Source organism: Delphinus delphis, chromosome 4 (assembly GCF_949987515.2).
Source record: "Delphinus delphis chromosome 4, mDelDel1.2, whole genome shotgun sequence".
NCBI lineage: Eukaryota > Metazoa > Chordata > Mammalia > Artiodactyla > Delphinidae > Delphinus > Delphinus delphis.
In genome coordinates, this window is record NC_082686.1 from 83414964 (window position 1) to 83433956 (window position 18993).

An 18993-nucleotide genomic window follows, 5' to 3' on the forward strand; every position below is an offset into this window, starting at 1 on the left:
TTAAGAGAAGGCTTAAGAGAAAAAACAGATGAGCCCAGAGAGATGTTTCCCTTAGGGCTCCACTCCTTCCCTTTCCTCCTTTCCTCCTTTTTTTTTTGTAATATACAAGTTTGTGACAAGAGTGAGAACTTTCTAACGCTGAAGACTGAAATATATTTACGTTTGACTAAATGATGGTCGACTAGTTCAGCTCTGAGTACTGTACTACAATGAAGAACTTATCTTTGCAAGTGTTTTAGCTTAGTTGTGAGAGATCGAGAGTCAGATACATTTTCTAACCAAGTGTTTTTAACCAACACTTAAATGTGCTCAGAGAAGTGCTCCCAAACTTTCTGGCATCTGATTCAATTTCAGTGAAACTGCTGGAATTTAGTGTAATTTTGCAATACTCTCTCTTTTCCATCTCCCCCCCTGCTCTGGAAAAAACCAAGACTTTCTTCATATTTATAACGACGCCAGGTCTTTTTTGCTTTTCAAATTCCACTTTAAAGCCTTTGTACCCTTTTTACTTCCCTTTTGGTGACATTACATATGTAAACTACACTCTAAGTAGCTCTCTGAATGAATTTTGGAAGACTTACATTGTCTTTCTCTTACATATCTAAATTTTTGATACACCACTACTTAGGTATGAGGAAAAAACACCAGGGTAAGAGTGGAAATCGCCTATTACAGTCAGTAAACAAAATGGCTGACTAGCTTTTGAAACTGAGTCCCCCTAAAACCAAATTCCCCTGCTAAGTTTATGATTAATCTCTCTATCCAAAACTTTATTCCCTTTCTTGTCCCCTCTGACCTCAATTCTGTGCTAACTGAACATTAATCAACCAGAGTCAGATGACTAAACCTGCCGTTGTTAACAACATCATTAATGTACTAAAAGTGCTGTTGTAGATAACATCGCTAAGGTAAAAACTCAGATTGTTTCCCTAGGGCAAGATGAGCTAATAGACCCCCAAGCCATGGACCACCTGGCCAGAGAAATGTAAACCAGAGACATCCTGACACCCAAAACTACGATTAAGAAACATCACAAGATGATGATTAACCCCCGCTTCTTTGTTCCTCCCCTTTAAATACCCTGAACTCAAAGACCAAGTTGGAGTGGATCTGAGACTTGTTTCCCACTCCCTTGCTTGGTGCCCTGCAATTAACACTAACTTTGCTGCAAACTCCCACTGTCAGAAATGGTTTTCTGTACCACGGGCACAGGAGCTCTTGCTTGATTACAATTACAACACTGCACTTTGGCAAGTGACTAATTTCAAATGAACCTAACTGCTGTACCAACTATACTTCTGACTCAGATGGAAATAATTCCTCTTACCCTTTCCTTTTCAACACTACCCAAATTGTTTTTCTCTATATGTCAAAGCAAAAGTTTATATAAGCCTAGATAAACCACCTAATTTCCTTGGGGCTTTACATCTTACACACTAAGGCTGAGCCTGTATTTCTCTTGCCATCTCCAAACCTAGCAAACTTGAGTCGCACATCTAAATATAATGGCAAGCAGAGACACTTGATTCCAATCCTATTCCCATCCCCTTCAAAATAAAAACAGGCGTCCAGCAATCTTCTCAGGTGTCACCAGTTTTCAGATACCACTGACAGGAAGAAGTCTTCTTTATTTCCAGCTCACATATACAGCTTTCTCCCAACACAGGCTCAGTAGCCATACCTCTTCAGTGTAATTTGTTCCCAAACCCAGACTCTGAGCAGATAAATCCAAGACAACAGTGTCACCTCCTAAGACTATGATTATTTAAACTCACTTCTAGTTAAAATGTGTGCATGTTTTAAATCCATTTGAGCAAACAGAGCTATGAAAATGCTTCCTGAAACAGGTAAGAACTGCCCCTCAGGTGGATGAGATGAACGTACCCAGAGACCCAAGAACCAAATGATTTAATGATGGACTAACTAGAATTGTTGGTAGCCCGCAGGATGGCTCCTTGAGGGATCAGCAGCAGTTTTCCTTTTCCTGAAGGGTTCTTGCTGTTCGTTGTAAGGTAGAGTTTAGTGCCAGGAGGCAAATTTGCCAAGTTGGCCAAATTAGTGGCTGGCAGCTGCAATGTCGCCATTACTAAAATGGTGAAGGGAATAGAGGGAAAAAAAGAAAGAGGAAAAACATTAAGATAAATTGGAACTGAGGGCAATGCTATCTCTAAAATTAAAACATACACAGAGTAATAAAATACTTATTCAAAGACACTAACAAACAATAAACTCTACAGTTTGCTTCCTAGATGCACAGTGCTTTAAAGGCTGACATTTTTCATTATGTTGCTAATTAAAATATTTACATACTAGAAGAGCTTTCTACAAACTATAAAGAAATTTATATCTGTATATAGAGTGACCATATGTCATGGTTTGCCCAAAGCCGTTACAATTTATACCTACGTCCCACTATAATTAATAGTGACTCTTAACTCTCAAAAGTACTGTTGTTTAGACAGTCAATAAAATAATCACCCTCTCTATGGATGAATACACATTTGCTTCTCATTTGTTTAAAGCCCCTTTATAGTCAATTTCTAGTAACGATGAATCTACTGATTTGAAACAAGACTTCTAGTCTCCCTCACTTTCTAAGAACTAAAAAATGCTACAGTCAACAACTGGCACATATACTATGAAACTATAATTCATCTTTTAAAAGTCTCACCTATGTCAAACAGCTTTCACTAACCCCTTAGAATTTACTTCTCGATGCACATTGCTGTGATACCTCTAAACATGAAAACTTTCTGCAGTTACTTTGTATTTGAATCTCCAGGAACTGAAGCCTACAGGACCATGTGAGTCCCACAGGGAAAGGACTCTCAGCCTCCTGCCACCTGCTAGAGTAGTCCCTCTCAGGACCACTTCACTGTGCAAAGCTTTGGGAGGCAGGAACCCTGGAAGCTGCACCCAATATCAGGGACTGATATTAAACTGAGGGCCATCCCTCTTCATTATGACCAGAACTAATCTCATCTTACACCACTGTGCATCGCAGCCACGCCAGGACTGCAGACCTCTCTGCCACCCGCACCCGGAGTCCCATCTCCACACGGCTCACGGTCCCTGATCTGAACCATCTCCTCATGCTTTCTTCCTTCCCTGACTCTTTCACCAGGCACCCCACTCCAGGAATTCCTGCTGTGATCACTACACCCTCTAGAACATCAACCTCCTTGAACATTATCTCTTTTTGTGGTAATTAAACTCATCAGTCCTCTGAAGATAAGACTTCCCCAGAAATCCGCTAGCTACGGGCTGTTTTCTGTCTTACCTCAATATCAGAGGGCTAGGACCAGGAAAGGAACATTTTTGCTCTCCAGTTAGACTTTCAGACCATTATCATGGCTCATGCCAGAGGGGGAGAAAAAAAAGCCCTGCCTCTTTTGAGGCTCCTACTTAGCTATACCATCTCCCTCTCTTTTCTGCTCTCATTTACTGAACTCCCAAGTCACTTCCCCTCATTAGCTGAAGGCGGACTCCAGACTCAAAGTATTGTGCTCTGCGCTAAAGGCTCATTCTCAGTGACAACACTATAGATGACTTATTTAATTCTCTGCCTTCTCAGTGCTGTATCTTCCAAACTCCAAAGGTCACTTCTTCTGGCCCATCTCAAACACTCATTTTTAATGCCACAAAAGAACTTTGTCATCAGCAGCAATTCTTCACCTCTGAAATCTTTATTTTGGACCTCCACTACCCTCCCAACTCACTGCTACCATTTTCAGCCTCATCAAGACCTTTAAAAATTAGTAAATATCAAATACCTGAGGTATATTTCTTCATGCACTCACAGAAACAAACACTAAGGACTAAAACACATTCAAAGTATTTAAACTTTTGTTTGGTAGAGAATGCCTTAGTCAAGTATCTCAAAATGCTGCTGGCAAATGACCATACCAAGACTGTAAGTCTGAACTAGAACACAACGTGGAAATAAGGACAAATGAGAATTATTCTTCAGACTTGAGAGCAGTATCAAGAAACACCCTCTATTTTTACTGTTCTTGCTCATACCTGCACATGCGCACACACAACTTAGAGCAAAAGCCTTACAGGCCTCTATGTAAAATGTTACATGAAAAAGATTAACATGTTTTTATATACTCCTTAAAACATCAACATCCTAGGTTTTTCTAGAGAGAACCAAATAGCAAATAAAATCACTAGCACAGAGCGTTTTGGAAGGGGCTGCTGCTGAAAGGGCCCCCGATTAGTATCAGTTACCTGAACCCTGGGATCCACTCTTCTGAGGGCCAGCAGCAGTGACCTGAGCCTTGGTTAAGGCTTGCATCGGCTGAGCGACAATGGTTCCTCCACCTCCACTCACAATTGCCTTGGCAACTCCTTGGGTCACAACTTGCTTTGGACCAACTGCTTTGGCGACAGATGAGCTGGCCTTGGCTACGAGGATCTGGCCACCACTGATTGCCACTGCCTGCTTCACTGCCGAAGGTAGGGTAGACCCAACTGGAACCCCAACAACCTGTTCAAAACAGAGGAGAACCCAGCAGTGCTTCTTCTCATAGTCCCTTGAGGGGTCTTAAAGCAGCACAGTCACTCTGTTCCAGCAAAGAACAAAAGCAAACCCCTAGATAACAACACATGGAGTCTAATTCAATCATCTAGGAATTCTACCTACGATGTGAACAGCAGTATTTCTCAGTCTGGATTTTATTACAATAAAATATTACAGCTTTTGTCTTAACCCCAGCTACTACCTATAACCTATTTTAATTATAAAAAGTAATATGTGTGTTTTTTTAAAAAAAACACAGGAAATACAGAGATATAAAGAAAAAAACTCTACTCATCAGAAATAATCTCTTAATTTTTTTTTTTTTTTTTTTTTTGCGGTACGCAGGTATCTCACTGTTGTGGCCTCTCCCGTTGCAGAGCACAGGCTCCGGACACGCAGGCCCAGCGGCCATGGCTCACGGGCCTAGCCGCTCCGCGGCATGTGGGATCTTCCCGGACGGGGGCACGAACCCATGTCCCCTGCATCGGCAGGCGGACTCTCAACCACTGCGCCACCAGGGAAGCCCTCTTAATATTTTTAATGTAGTATTTACTTCTGATTCTTTTAAATGTACATTTTGAAACCAAGATTAGGATACATATAGTTTTATAATTTTTAAATTTAACATCATGTTACAACCATTTCCACTGTTATTTTTCAAAAACATTTTGAGATGACCAAAAAATAATGTATTAGAATAGATATACCATAATCTAAGTAAGTATTTCACTACTGTGTGACTATTTAGATAATTTTAAATTTCACATTATGAAAAAACTGCAATAAACATTCTCATATATGAACTATAAACTCCACTACATACTTTTAAATATCACCTCTTCAGTAACCCCTTCTGTGTTATCCCCACCTGAAGCAATATTTCTCCATCACTAGAACATCTAACAATTCATGTCATTTATTATATGGTATAACATGTGACACCTCTTCCAACTTATTTTTTTTTAAAAGTTATCTTTTTCGGGCTTCCCTGGTGGCGCACTGGTTGAGAGTCCACCTGCCGATGCAGGGGACACGGGTTCGTGCCCCGGTCCGGGAAGATCCCACATGCCGTGGAGCAGCTGGGCCCGTGAGACATGGCCACTGGGCCTGCGCATCCAGAACCTGTGCTCCGCAACGGGAGAGGCCACAACAGTGAGAGGCCCGCGTACCGCCAAAAAAAAAAAAAAAAAAAAAAGTTATCTTTTTCTATACTTTCTAATCTTTCCTTTCCTTAAAGGTAGACATTTCATTAAAAAAGAAAAAGTGTAAGCTAGAAAAACATTTAATTCAATTAAAAAAAAAAAGATCCCAGCACCCAAAGAATGAAAGTTAGAAGTACCTAGTTCTAAAAATACCGTAAATTTTTTCAAGTAAAAGAATACTTCAGAGCTCTTTTTTTTTTTTTTTTTTTCAGAGCTCTTTTAAAACAAGGTCAATAGTACAATGTTCAATTAGAAGAAACAACTTAATTAATGGAAAATTGGGGCAGTGTTTCACACTCCCTAATTCTTTATTTCATAAAAAGAACTTCTCACCAGAAACTAGATAAAAAGACTTTTACATTCTTTTTTAAGAATGGAAAAGATCTGTCTTCTAAAGGCAAAAAAGATAAAGAAGAAAGTACTTTTCAACCATCAGATTGGAGGGGAAATTTTTAAAGCCTGATAATACCAAGAATTGGCTAGAGGATATGGGGAAACAGGAACTTTCGTTCACTGCTGGTAGAAAGGTAAATTTGTACAGCCACTCCAGAGAAGTACTAGGATATCTACTAAAATTGAAAATTCACCCTCTACTGGTAGGGATATATCCCAGAGAAATCTTAGACATGTGCTCAAGGGAACATACACAGAAAGTCCAAGGTAGCATTATTTGTAATTACAAAAAATTGTAAGTAATCTTAATGTCTACAAAATGAAATATGCTTAATGTCTATAGATAGAGGAATGGATAAAATGTGGTATAAGACAGACTGATGGAATAGCATCCGTTAGTTACAATGAATGAACTGGAACTATATATATATCAACATCAACAGACTTTGCAAGTACAAATATTGAGTGAAAGGGGAGTTGCAGAAAAACATGAGTATAAATATCTTTTATGTAAATCTTCAAAATTCACAATACTACATGTTACGTACAGCTATTACGTATGTAATAAAAAGTATGGACTGTCAAGCTACACATCCAAATTCATGACTGTTGTTTTGGGGAAGAACAAAGTGGACTGCAACTTTATCAGTCATATTTTATTTGGAGAAAAAAATGTTGAATTAAATATGAACATGTTAATTCACAGTGGAGGATATGTGGATATTGATTATATTATTCTCTGTATTTACTGAAATTTTAGAATCTCCCCAAATTAAAAAATAATAGCATTACTTAAGGTAGAACAAAATGTCAAACCATATAACAACTGATGAATGGGATTTTTAAGTTAAATAATCACTAAATCATACATGGTTCCTTTTCAAAGAATGTGAATATAGTAAAATACACTTGTCATGTGCTTGGACAATATGGCTGATGTAAAGAAAATGGTCCCCTAATCAATTGTTATAAACCAGTGTATCACAGAGGAAAGAGTATAGGTTTTTATAAGCAGTCAGACCTGCTTTCCCAGTTTTGTTCCATCAGTTAGTAGCTACACAGTTGTTTAACCTCTTTGAGTTTTAGCTTTAGATATCTCATCTATAAAATACCTCATAAGATCATGAGGCATAAATGAAAATAAATTTATAAAGTGCCTAGCCAGCATGATGTACACAGTAAATGACAGCTGCAGCCAGCACAACACTTGTTACTATGAACTGAAGACTGGTGATCCATGAGACTACGTAGAGACTCAGGACAGAAAGCCAAAGGATAAACACCTGTCACTATCTTCAGCATTTGGCCAGGGCAGAGGACCTTGATCTTAAGGTTCAGTTAATCAAACAGAAATCAAAATATATAGATAACATCTCGTATCTGCTTTAAAATATTCTAGGAGGAGAAGATCAGCAAAATGCTGGTAACTGCTGAAATGGAATAATGGGCATGTAGGATTCATTAAAATAGTCTCTGCACTTTTATGTACGTTTAAGGAAGGAGGGAAAGAAAGAATGAAACAAAACAATCAAAGAGGGCTTCCCTGGTGGCGCAGTGGTTGAGAGTCCGCCTGCCGATGCAGGGGACGCGGGTTCGTGCCCCGGCCTGGGAGGATCCCACATGCCACGGAGCGGCTGGGCCCGTGAGCCATGGCTGCTGAGCCTGCGCGTCCGGAGCCTGTGCTCCGCAATGGGAGAGGCCACGGCAGTGAGAGGCCCGCGTACCGCAAAAAAAAAAAAAAAAAAAATCAAAGAACCAATGGGTTGGGGGGAGAAATAAGTTCATCTAGAATGGAGAAGAGAAAACTCCCAGCTATCCTGGCTTGGTTAAAACAATCCCTGATGATTATCCAAATCTCTTCATTCTGACTGTATGAGCCTCATTATATAGGCAACATGGAGTGTTACTGTAGCTACAGAGCTGGGCACACTCATTCCCCCTAGAGATGTGGAGATATACAAACTCTTCTTACTAATCAAGAACTTTTCTCTGCATTGATAAAAAAAAAAAAGCTTCTTAATCCAGAAAATTATTGTTAAGGTATGGCAGAAACTGCCAGCTGAACCCCAATATGTATTCTTTGTTTCTCTCTCATAGTAACAGAACCCCTGATTTTCAGCTAGGGACATGGCCACACAGAATACCTACTATATTTCCCAACTCCTTCACACCTAGGTCTGACATCTCATTTCTGGCTAAAGGGACGTGAACAGAAGTGATGAGTGCAAATTTTTGGTTCGCTCTCCCCAAACCCTCTTCCCTTCCCTTTTCCTGCTGGCCGGAAATGTGAACACGGTGGCATGAGAGGAAGTGGCTATCATAGCCCACAAGCTGAAAACCAAATTTTGAAAATGACAGAGCAATGAGATGGAGTCTAGATTCTTGATGATTGTGGATCCAACACAGCAGGGCCGCTTACCAGACTTTCATGTGTGAGAGAAGTAAACTCATTTAAGCTCCTGGTTTGGGAATTTGTTATAGTAGTTGAACTTTTTTCTAAGACGTCTGTCTTTACATTTCCTAAATATATCACACTTAATAATCCCTTGTATAAGCTAAATTACACATAATCTATTTTCATGTTCCTAAATTAACAAAGAAAGCAAAGATCTTAAAGGAAAATAATATATACATGTGATATCACTTATATGTGGAATCTTAAAAAAATACAACAAACTAGTAAATATAACAGAAAAGAAGCAGACTCACAGATATAGAGAACAAACTAGTGGTTACCAGTGGGGAACAGAAAAGGGAGGAGGGGCAATATAGGGGTAGGGGATTAAGAGGTACAAACTATTAGGTATAAAATAAGCTACAAGGGTATACTGTACAACACAGGGAATACAGTCAATATTTTATAAGTAGAAATGGAATTTAACCTTTAAAAATTGTGAATCACTATACAGTACACTGGTAACATATAATATTATATACAAACTATACTTCAATTTAAAAAAAGGAAAATAATACATACATGTACCTATTTTAATTTCTTTCCTCCAATCCCATGCATCTGACTTGCTTTTCCCTACTTGTGCCAACCTCTATCCTCACACTCAACTGCTTCAAAATGTCCAGAATATGACACACCTAATCCCTCCGAGAGCCAAATAAAACATAACCATGCTGGCCACAGGAGGGCAGTTTTTACTAGCAGAGCTTGTCCACCAAGAGCAAACTGCTCACAAGATAAACAACCCCCCTTTATTATAAAACACTGAGGAGAATGAGGAAGTCTGGCATTCTACTGGGGAAAACCCTATGCACAGCTGTCTATGACACCACAAGCAAGTCTCTTGAGTAGGACACTGTAACCCCAAATTAGTTTTTTTTTTTTAATACAACATTTTGGCCTAGAGCCTGAAATCACCTACCAACTGTTTTCCTCTTCCCCTCCCACAGCACTGCTCTCCGAATTTCCTTAGTTTCACCTTTGTTCTGTACAGTTTTAAATACTTAATTTTGATTCATGCTTTGATTTGGAGTTTCTATTCCTGCCCTCCCTGTGCCCTGTACAGACCTTTGCAAGTCAGAATCTACTTTAGCAACCTGAAGGTGAGGATTCTCTATATGTGATTTTTTCCCTGGATGCTGAAAAATACAGCCACTTACGATTTAGTTCTCAATGACAGTAACTATTACATGGTACTCACACATATATACATAGGACTCATCCTCACATAACTTTAGCTGCTATCACTTATTTAGCACCTGCTCTGTGCTAGGTCCTCTATATACAATGATCTCTAATTCTCCTACAGCACTGAAAGGCAAAGGGTATTATTTCCTTTTACTAGATGAAAAAACAAGGCTGAGAGAGATAAATTTGCCCAGCTCACACAAGTAATGAGTGGCTGAGATCTGAGATGTGTAACAAGCTCATGCTCTTTTAACTACACCACACTGCTTCCTTCCCATATGAACCACCAATTCCTCAACTGTCTCTTTTCATGTCAAAAGCAGCACCGCTTTCTACTTTTATGAAAATGATAAACTGTGTTTCTATTGTGCCAAAGTTGTGTGGAAAGTGAAACAGTACCATTCTGTTCACCCTCCTGTTTTCTGGCATATTTTCTGACTACACCTCAGCAATAACCAGGGACACCCTGTACTTGCAGACAGCTCTTTATCTCAAGTCTAAAGCATGTACTAAATTTCTGGGATAGATGTCTTGTTTCATGTTCTGCTTCTCTGTAGTTTTTTCACACTCTTCTGTGGCTTTTCTTATCAGGTACCTTTACACTTAAGGCATTCTAGCACAAACCCAGCCATTTTCTCTTGGTCCTACCTTGCCATTAGGTAGGTGGGAATGTGACAAGAAAGCCAATACAGTTGTTCAGTATTACTGGGTGAGCAGATTTGCAAAATGCGAAAGTGGCAAAAAGCAGAAACTTTTCAGAGCTTCTGAGCATAAATAGCAATGCTATCATGATTCAAAAGCCTAAATCAGTAATACCATGTATTTCTAGGTGAAGCAAAATAGATTTTAAACAACATACAGGATGTGTCTGAGTACGAAGACTAGATGACAATAACCGATTCACGAAAGGACTTGAACAAAATGCTTATCCCTGAAGCCAAAACAATAGAGGGAGCATCAGGAAGTAGTTGGGGGTTGCCTGTTTTAGTGATTCTGGCTATGGAATCCCCAAAGTCAAATTTTTTTTTTTGCAGTACACGGGCCTCTCACTGTTGTGGCCTCTCCTGTTGCGGAGCACAGGCTCTGGACGCGCAGGCTCAGCGGCCATGGCTCATGGGCCCAGCCGCTCCGCGGCATGTGGGATCTTCCTGGACCGGGGCACAAACCCGTGTCCCCTGCATCGGCAGGCGGACTCTCAACCACCTGCGCCACCAGGGAAGCCCCCCCAAAGTCAAATTTGATGCTGTAATTCCATGGTTCCTAAATTTGCCTAATCATATGAGTCAGTAGGAGAGTTTGTTAAAAATCCAGATTCTCGAGGTCACCAAGAAGTTCTGATATTTTTAATCATCAGTTGAGTCTTATGAGCAGAAAAGTTTGGGAAAGTGGTTAATGAACTCTTACAGATTTTAGAACCACCTATAAGACTATGAATTTTTAACTCAATCTACATGCAGCCATCTAGACTAACCAAAATATCTAAAACCTATTTTAAAGTTGAAAAGCAAGCGCTTCACATAGTACTCTTAATAGCTTTAGGATATATCTGCCCTAAAAGTAAGATTATTTAACTCTGGATGTTCTAAAAGCATGCTTAGGTTACACACAATGGCTCACAAATTTTAACAGTTCTGGAATGGCGAATTTTGGAGTCAACCAGACCTGGGTTCAAATTCTCTGTCACTTATTAGCTGTATGCTCTCAAGGATGTTGCTTAACCTCTCAGAGCCACAATTTCCTCATTTATAAAATAGCAGTGAAAATATCCATCTTGCAAGGTTGTCTGAGGTTTACAGATAATATGCAAATAAGAGCATGATATACTTTGGCACTCCTAAGTACAACGGATGCAGGGAAACATTTATCTCTGTTTTAGAGTTCTCCCAATATGTAAATTCCCCAAACCTCCAAATTATAAAGAAAATGAACTCTCTAAAGAGCCAAGAATCATTTAACAGATCACACAGTCAAGACATCAGAGGTGCAAACTATAGCAGTCTCCTATCAGAAATAAACAGGTAAAACAGTGGACCTCGATCCTGTCAGTTAGACTTGAATCAAGTGTAAAGTTGTGTCCATGACGTCAATCATCTTCACTGTCGGAGAGATAACACGGCATCCCTTCACCTCTTGAACTGTCCCTGGGCCCTCTATAAATCATGTCCCTGCTCTTGTTAATAACTATGAAAAGAACAGGTGGGTTAAACACCAACTTATCTGCTTTTCCTACAGGGCTTTCATCCACAGGTTTTCCCGGGACCATCAACACCGTCACCCTTTTCAGCACTTGTCCATTACTTAGGCAAACAACGTTCACTGACATGTTGACTTCCCCATCCTTACCCAATACAAACCTTAGAGGGCTGAATCTTTGGTGACTGGGCAGTCCCTTCTCCAGCAGTTAGGACTTGTTTTTGAGGGGACACAGCTATCATGTGACCCCCTTTCACAGTCACATACTGAGGGAGTGGTGACTGGCTGGCAGCTCCTGTTGTTGGTACGTGAGAGGCTTCTCCAGGTTCCTGTTTGATGATTACCTTGCAACAAACATGATAATGACAATGAATAAGCAGCCCATTAAAAATGCTACTAATATTTGAATTTATTCTGTATGCAGGAATTAATGAAGCCCTGTATGTAAACAATGACTCCACTAGAAGGGTAAAAATACTGCTTAAGTATAGCCCATAATAGCTATTAAAGGGACCAAAAGTAGGATGTGGACTAGATCCAGTGTATCTGCAAACCAACCTCGTCATTTATTTTAGACATTGGTGGCAAAACGGCACCAGGAAGTTCCCATCTTGCTAGACTCCAAGGGCTGCCCTGTGAACACCACTAAACAAATGGAAGCATGTCTCAGAAGTAGGATCCAGTCTTAGAAATGAGACATACTAAAAAGTTCCATGATGTGGGGTAGTAGCATCAATCAACTCCAACAAGCCACAAAAAGATTATGTAACAAGAGCTTATCCACCTGTGGGATAATCCTCTCATGAATACTTACTTTTGTGAAAGCTCCAAGTCCTCCAGTTATAGGTTTGGGGCTTTGAACCTTAGGGTGACTCCCAATTGGGCAAAGAGGTGGCATAGATGCGAACAAAGAATCCTCCTGCTGTGTTTGTAAAAATACGTATTGTACAATTAGGATAAAGTGAGTGATTTCACTCTAGTCACATATTTAATACAAACCTGTGACATTCCCTAGCAACAAAAACAAACAAAAAGCCCAAAACTCTTTGGGGGCTTCTGAGTCCCTACACCTGCATTTTAATATTGCTTGAAAAGACAATTCAAAGTAAGGCTATAAATTGGCAAGAACCTACTCATCTGTGCCCACTGTAAACTGGAAAGACTCCTATCATACTACCTGTAATATTTGGCTGACTCATTGGTTTCATGTCCAGTCCCCTGCCAGATGCTACTAAAGGATAGGTACTGTATTCTATTTCTTTTCTATCCCTAAGGTCTACGCACTAAATAAACGAATGTAACAGGCAGTGACAGTGTTTCAGTATACCACACTGTTGTAACAGTACTTGCAACTTGATCTGTTACTCTGGAATAAATACCCAGGACGCAGGGGGAAATTTTTCACTAAAAATTTTAAAAACAATACAACAAAAAGAACTTGAATAATTAGCAAATACAAAGACAGCAAAGGTCAAAATTCAAAATTACTGTCATTTGTCTCTAATTCTCAAATACAAAAGGCAAGTCTCAGAGGCAATTTTCCATAAATAAATGTTGGGGGCAAGAAACAAAGTTAAGAACACTGTTTAACTATGTAATGCAAATATCATCAACAAACATGCAAAAATACACTGGTAGAAAATTAAGACCTTCAAGGAATTCTTACAATTCAGGCATTCATAGAACACAGTGCTCACAGATTACACTGCATTAGAGAAAAACCTCGCCTTGGATCAGGAAACTATTCAATATCATCACAATTAAGTGCCTAGATATAAGAAATGCTGTGTTAGCACCAGTCATGTAAGAGATGATCTTTGAATTCTCAGGAATTCTCAAACAGGAGTTTATACCTCAGAGGCTCTAGCCTTAAGGTAGCCAAGACAATAACAAATAAGCTGAATAACTAAGTCAACAGCAGTGACTGTCTCTGCGGAACAGTGAGCAGATATCTAGCACTATGATCTGAACAAGTCAGAACATATTTGGAATTCTAAATTTCAAAGGACTTCTTATCCTGAAGAAGGTGGGGGAAGGGGAAAATACACTGTGGAAAGATACAAATTATTACTTTGTAAAGAAAAATGTATAACAAAGCTGTCAAAAAAAATCATAGGTAAGGTAGGGGAGTCTGATCTTCATGATACTTCTTAGCTTGAAGATTCTACTTTATGAAATCTGCATTATCACTTGCAAATTCTGGCTCAACTTGAATGTACCACGTTTAGAAACTAGCAAAGTGCAATAAGAGTGTTACCTTGACAGCAGATGTTACAAAACTACTTCCATGAATTTTAGGAATCGGGGAACCTGTTCCTTGGGAGGCCTGAGAGGCAGTAGAGAGCTTGCTGGTAGGACTTCCTGATAAGCAAGGTAGATTTAAAAATAAAGTATAAACAAAGTAAAATTTACAAAATGGAATTTTAAAGCCATTTTCCACCACCCTCGTCTTCTCCCCACTATGTATTGTTCATTTTGAAGGGCTGAAAACTCACAACCATGATATTATTATAGAAAAAAACACTTAAGGATTCATCCTGTGAAGCTGACCGCTTCATCAACCTAAAAAGGGACAAGAAGCTAGTAAGGAAGTGTAGAAGAATAAGTAAAGTAAGTAGACATTATATATTCTGCACTCATATAGAAAGAGATACTGTAACATAATGGTGTTGGCTACTTCACAATGTGCCAAAATGTATGCATTCAACTGAATGCTAGTTCCTTCAAAGTAGTTTCACTAGAAGGTTATACCTACTCCAAAATGCTGACATTAAACACTTTATACTCCATCAGTACAACTGGCTTTAGGGTCTGATCAAAATAAGTCACATTATCTACAGTCAACAGTAAGTCAAGACTAAAAATGGTACTTGGTCACCTCCTCCATTTACCAAACTTGCCTGCAGAGACTTTGGCTGATTCCTAAAACTAAACATCCTCAAAAGACACCTACTTGGCATCCTTAGGTGTACTCAAAAGGGAATCTCTGAAAGTAGCATTTTGTAAAGGAGTCCCACAATTATAATCATTGTTAAAGAACATAACTTTCTAAAAAAATAGTTGGAAAGGCCCAACACACATTAATCTGTGTTAAAATCAAACATGTTAGAAAAAAATCAGTCTCATTATTTTATAGCTATTTCTCTTATTTCTCTTTTCGATATTTCTATTAGAAGTGAAAGCTACAGGAAAGTTTACACAGAGGTGCACGTGTTTAAACAGTTTAATTGAAGGGAATAAATAAAATGTTAGTGAAAGTACCTCAAAGAAACCTGAAAAGCTCTCTGTATTTATATGAGGTTATGATGATAAATACGGGGAATCCAAAGACTTCTTATGCTTCCTATTAGAGTTGTTTTTTGTTTTAAATAACTACAGGGTTCAGCTTCCCTCCCACATGCAAGTTTTATCTTATTCACTGAAAAGTAAAGATCACTTTTTTATTTCACTGGGGAAAAATATGTATGGCTCACAAAGCTATTCTTGCTCTAAAGCTTAATTTTGAAAAGTTAATCACACATTGCCTAAAAAGAATGTCTTCTAAATGAGAATAAAATCCACTCTTTTTTTTTCCTTTTTTAGAAAATTAATTATGGTTCACTATGACTCTTAAGAAATTAAAAAATAAAACTTAAGTAAATTCCTAAAAATATAACTTTTACAAGAAGTAAATCTTCCCTCAAATAGCACTGGAAAACAAAAAAGAATATATATATATAAATATATATATATATATATACACTCTTATGTATTCCCTCCTCTTGTTCATGGTTGAAGATTTCATTCTCCTATTATATGGCTACTAAGTCACATTAGGATTCCACCTCTAAAAAAGATCAAATCTTGGGGATTGCATGAATATTGTTCCATTCAAACACACACCTGCAGTAGGAGTGGTGGCTCCAATAACCTGCCCTGGCTTGTCCACGATAACATAAGGATTATTAATAACAGAACTGGCAGTGCCTTGCTTCACATGGACTGGAGTGGAAGTTGGGGTTCGAGGCAATGGCGATGGACTTGGGGTTGATATAGGGGAACCTTTATTAATAAAAAGAGAAACAAAATAAACTAAACAAAATAGATATATTCAGCCCATCTAAGAGGACGCTAAAGAAAACGGAAGAGGGGCAGGGCCACCAGTACAAAGGCGACAAGTTGGGAAAAGAGAATGGGACTGTAAGTTTCAGGTACTGAGAGCAGCTGCAGCAGCTGAGGCCAGGGGTTAGTGCATTTTACTCTCTACATCCTTATCCATGTAGCAGCAGCAGCAGTCAGCCTGTTAGAAACAGATACTGAGGTCCTACCCCAGATCTACCAAATATATCAATAAACATTTAAACATAAAATAACATAAAATAAAAGTAAGTATTTTAACAAGAGACTCCAGCAGGCATATTAAAGTTCAAAACACAGTGCTTTTACACAAGTGTGGAACTGCTGCATCCCCAGGTAACAACAGCTTGGGCAGGTTGTTATAATACTGGTTATACTTGAAGAAACTGAAGTTAGGGAGGCAAGTGAACAGCTAGACTTAGGAACCAAGTCTTGATTTGCAATGAATTTCCAATAGGAAAATATGAAATTCATCCACCAAAACAAAAGTCTCTCTCAATACCATATCACAGCCACAAGCCAGACATTCGTGTTCCCATAGCTCTCAGAAGTTACCGACAGATACATCATTAAACATCCTCAACAGTTATTGATCAAATCTGTTATCCATGAATTTCTCTAAACTTCAAAACAATTTATATGTTCAGCCTATTCCACCTCTGAAGCAGCAAGCTCCAAAACGCTTCTAACTGGTGGGTAAAATTATACATTCTTTACCTTTTATCAATTTCAAGGACTTGGATCATATTTCTGCTTAGCTATTTTTAGCACTGAACACTCCCCCCACCCCCTTCATTTAAGAATTATATAGAAGTCTCCCACTGCCTACGTATTTCTATTGACTCACTTTCATGTCTTTTCTGAGGTGGCACAGTCAAAACTATAAAGCATATTTCTACTAGAAGTTTACCTAACATAAACTGTTGTGCGGCAATGGACAACTCAACCTCAGTGAAAATGAAACCTCAGAACGACCTATCACAGGAATGAGTAAATTTCTAGTGTGGTTATAGAGTATAAAAGATATCTCAATCCCAAACCAACCCTTGAAGCTTAACTACAAACCAAAAGGCATCTAATTTTTTTCTATTACTAGTCACTCTGGTTTCCATATATAATTCCCACACTTAATTCCTACCTTAGTTTCCTCCATACATCCTAGCAAACAATTTACCTGTGCTGATTCTAGATGAAAATTTGGGTGCTTTGAATTTTATTTCTTTCCTCATTCAAAAATTGTTTCCATATGAATGACTTTTGTTTTTGTTTTGTGACACTTTTGCTTTGCTAATCAACAGTGATGAGCTTGCTTGTTAACTAAACAAAAACCCTGCTTAGAAAAGCTAACAAAAAAAAACTAAAAAAAAAAAGAAAAAAAAAAGCCATAGTACTTTATCATTCTAACAATTTTTACACACACCAAATTCATATATACCACGTATACCTGAGACAATCTTGCAGCTCATGGTGATAGGCTGGAAGGATTTTCCAGGTGACTCCGGATTAGGAACCTGACTTTGTGGCACAATTTTGCAACTTGATGCTATTGGCTGAAAAGCTGAATTGCCATGAGAACAAAAGGTGACTTTCTGGGATGTTGTCATTTTGGTGGGTGTTCGTTCCAATGAAGATGGCAAAGAATAAAATGTAGTGTGTCTCTCAGCTTCAGTGTTGGCTGGGAATCCTTCTTGAAATGAAACACGCAAATAAGTCATCAACCACTTTGAAATCCCTCACCATTTCAAGAACCATTTAAGCCATTTACCAGTAGTAAAATAAATACAGTTGACTGGTATTTAACACTGCTTTATGTATTTTCTGGTGAAATATAAATATCATGCCTAGAATCATGTTTCATTAAAATGCTTCTTTCAAAAAATTAGAAAACATATTAGCTAACACTATATAATAAAATTTATAAGTTCATTATGTTCTCCCATTCTTTATATATGAATTGATAAACTGTTTAGAGAAGAAAAACTCAAAAGAAAGCATTAGCTTAATCTAATGATGTCCTGTTTTATTAAATGCCCATAAAAAGGATGCAACTGAAACTTAAGAGAAATAAAGTTGAGATTTTTATAAAAGAACTAAAATATTAACATCACATTAAACGTAGACTTACAGATCATACTAACACCATTTAGAATCAATTTTATATCGTACTTGTATATGTTATATAAGTGAACACTTAAATACTTAACTATATACTTATATATTTACTAAATAAAAAGATGCCATAGTCAAAATACATTTGTTGATGATAAGTCTTATATTGTATTTTAAATAAGATTAGATACTAATATTTGAACTTCTTGTTCACACAATTATGGACCAAACAAGAAAGTGTTCCTGTAACATATTAGAGGAAACCATTATATTCATCAAAGAATAAAAATGTAATGCTTTTCAGTGAGTTTTGTGTTCTATAAAATGTCGATAAAACTGCATTAAAAATTTTTTCTGAGAAGAGTAAGGGCTTGGCTATTTTCATAATAGGTCTGTGTAGAAGAGCAGCATGCCTACTTATGCAAAATTTATTTTCCATACACTCATAAGGCACTGAAAACAGCAGTTCAACATCAAGTGATGGAAAGGAACACGCCATAATGACTGCTCTATACAAGGTAAAAATGCATTTCCATACAAGGAAAAATATATACTACCTTTCTCCACAGAGGTATCAGGTACTGGCTCATGTGACTGCTTTACTGGTGAGGACGCTTTCACAGGGGCTGGAATGGTCAAAGGCAAGGATGGTGGGGCATCTGAGATGTCTGACTCGGAGGACTGAGGATAAACGGTGTCTTCTCCAAGAGAATGCCGATGGAGCTCAACATCCACTACCTACACGATCGGGCAACAACTGGGCTCATGAATCCATCATCAATGTCACAGAAAGCCCCAAACCTGTCTCAAAA

General features: G+C 38.3%; 1 protein-coding gene across 6 annotated transcripts in view; it reads right to left on the reverse strand.

Annotated features, from left to right (window-relative positions):
• YEATS2 (YEATS domain containing 2) overlaps positions 1-18993 on the reverse strand; it is a 109084-nt gene that overhangs the window by 25577 nt on the left and 64514 nt on the right. For 4 of the 6 annotated variants that reach the window (XR_009519296.1, XM_060011043.1, XM_060011042.1 and 1 more), the window contains 8 exons: positions 18739-18915; positions 17517-17759; positions 15839-15997; positions 14214-14317; positions 12771-12878; positions 12118-12300; positions 4234-4492; positions 1925-2086 (listed from right to left, as the gene is read on the reverse strand). Coding sequence is in view for 5 of the 6 variants with exons in the window: in XM_060011043.1 (XP_059867026.1) it covers positions 1925-2086; positions 4234-4492; positions 12118-12300; positions 12771-12878; positions 14214-14317; positions 15839-15997; positions 17517-17759; positions 18739-18915 (1395 nt within the window). In the remaining variant the exon portion in view is untranslated. The remainder of the gene's footprint in view (positions 1-1924; positions 2087-4233; positions 4493-12117; positions 12301-12770; positions 12879-14213; positions 14318-15838; positions 15998-17516; positions 17760-18738; positions 18916-18993) is intronic. The other 2 variants (XM_060011044.1, XM_060011046.1) reach the window with 2 other exon arrangements.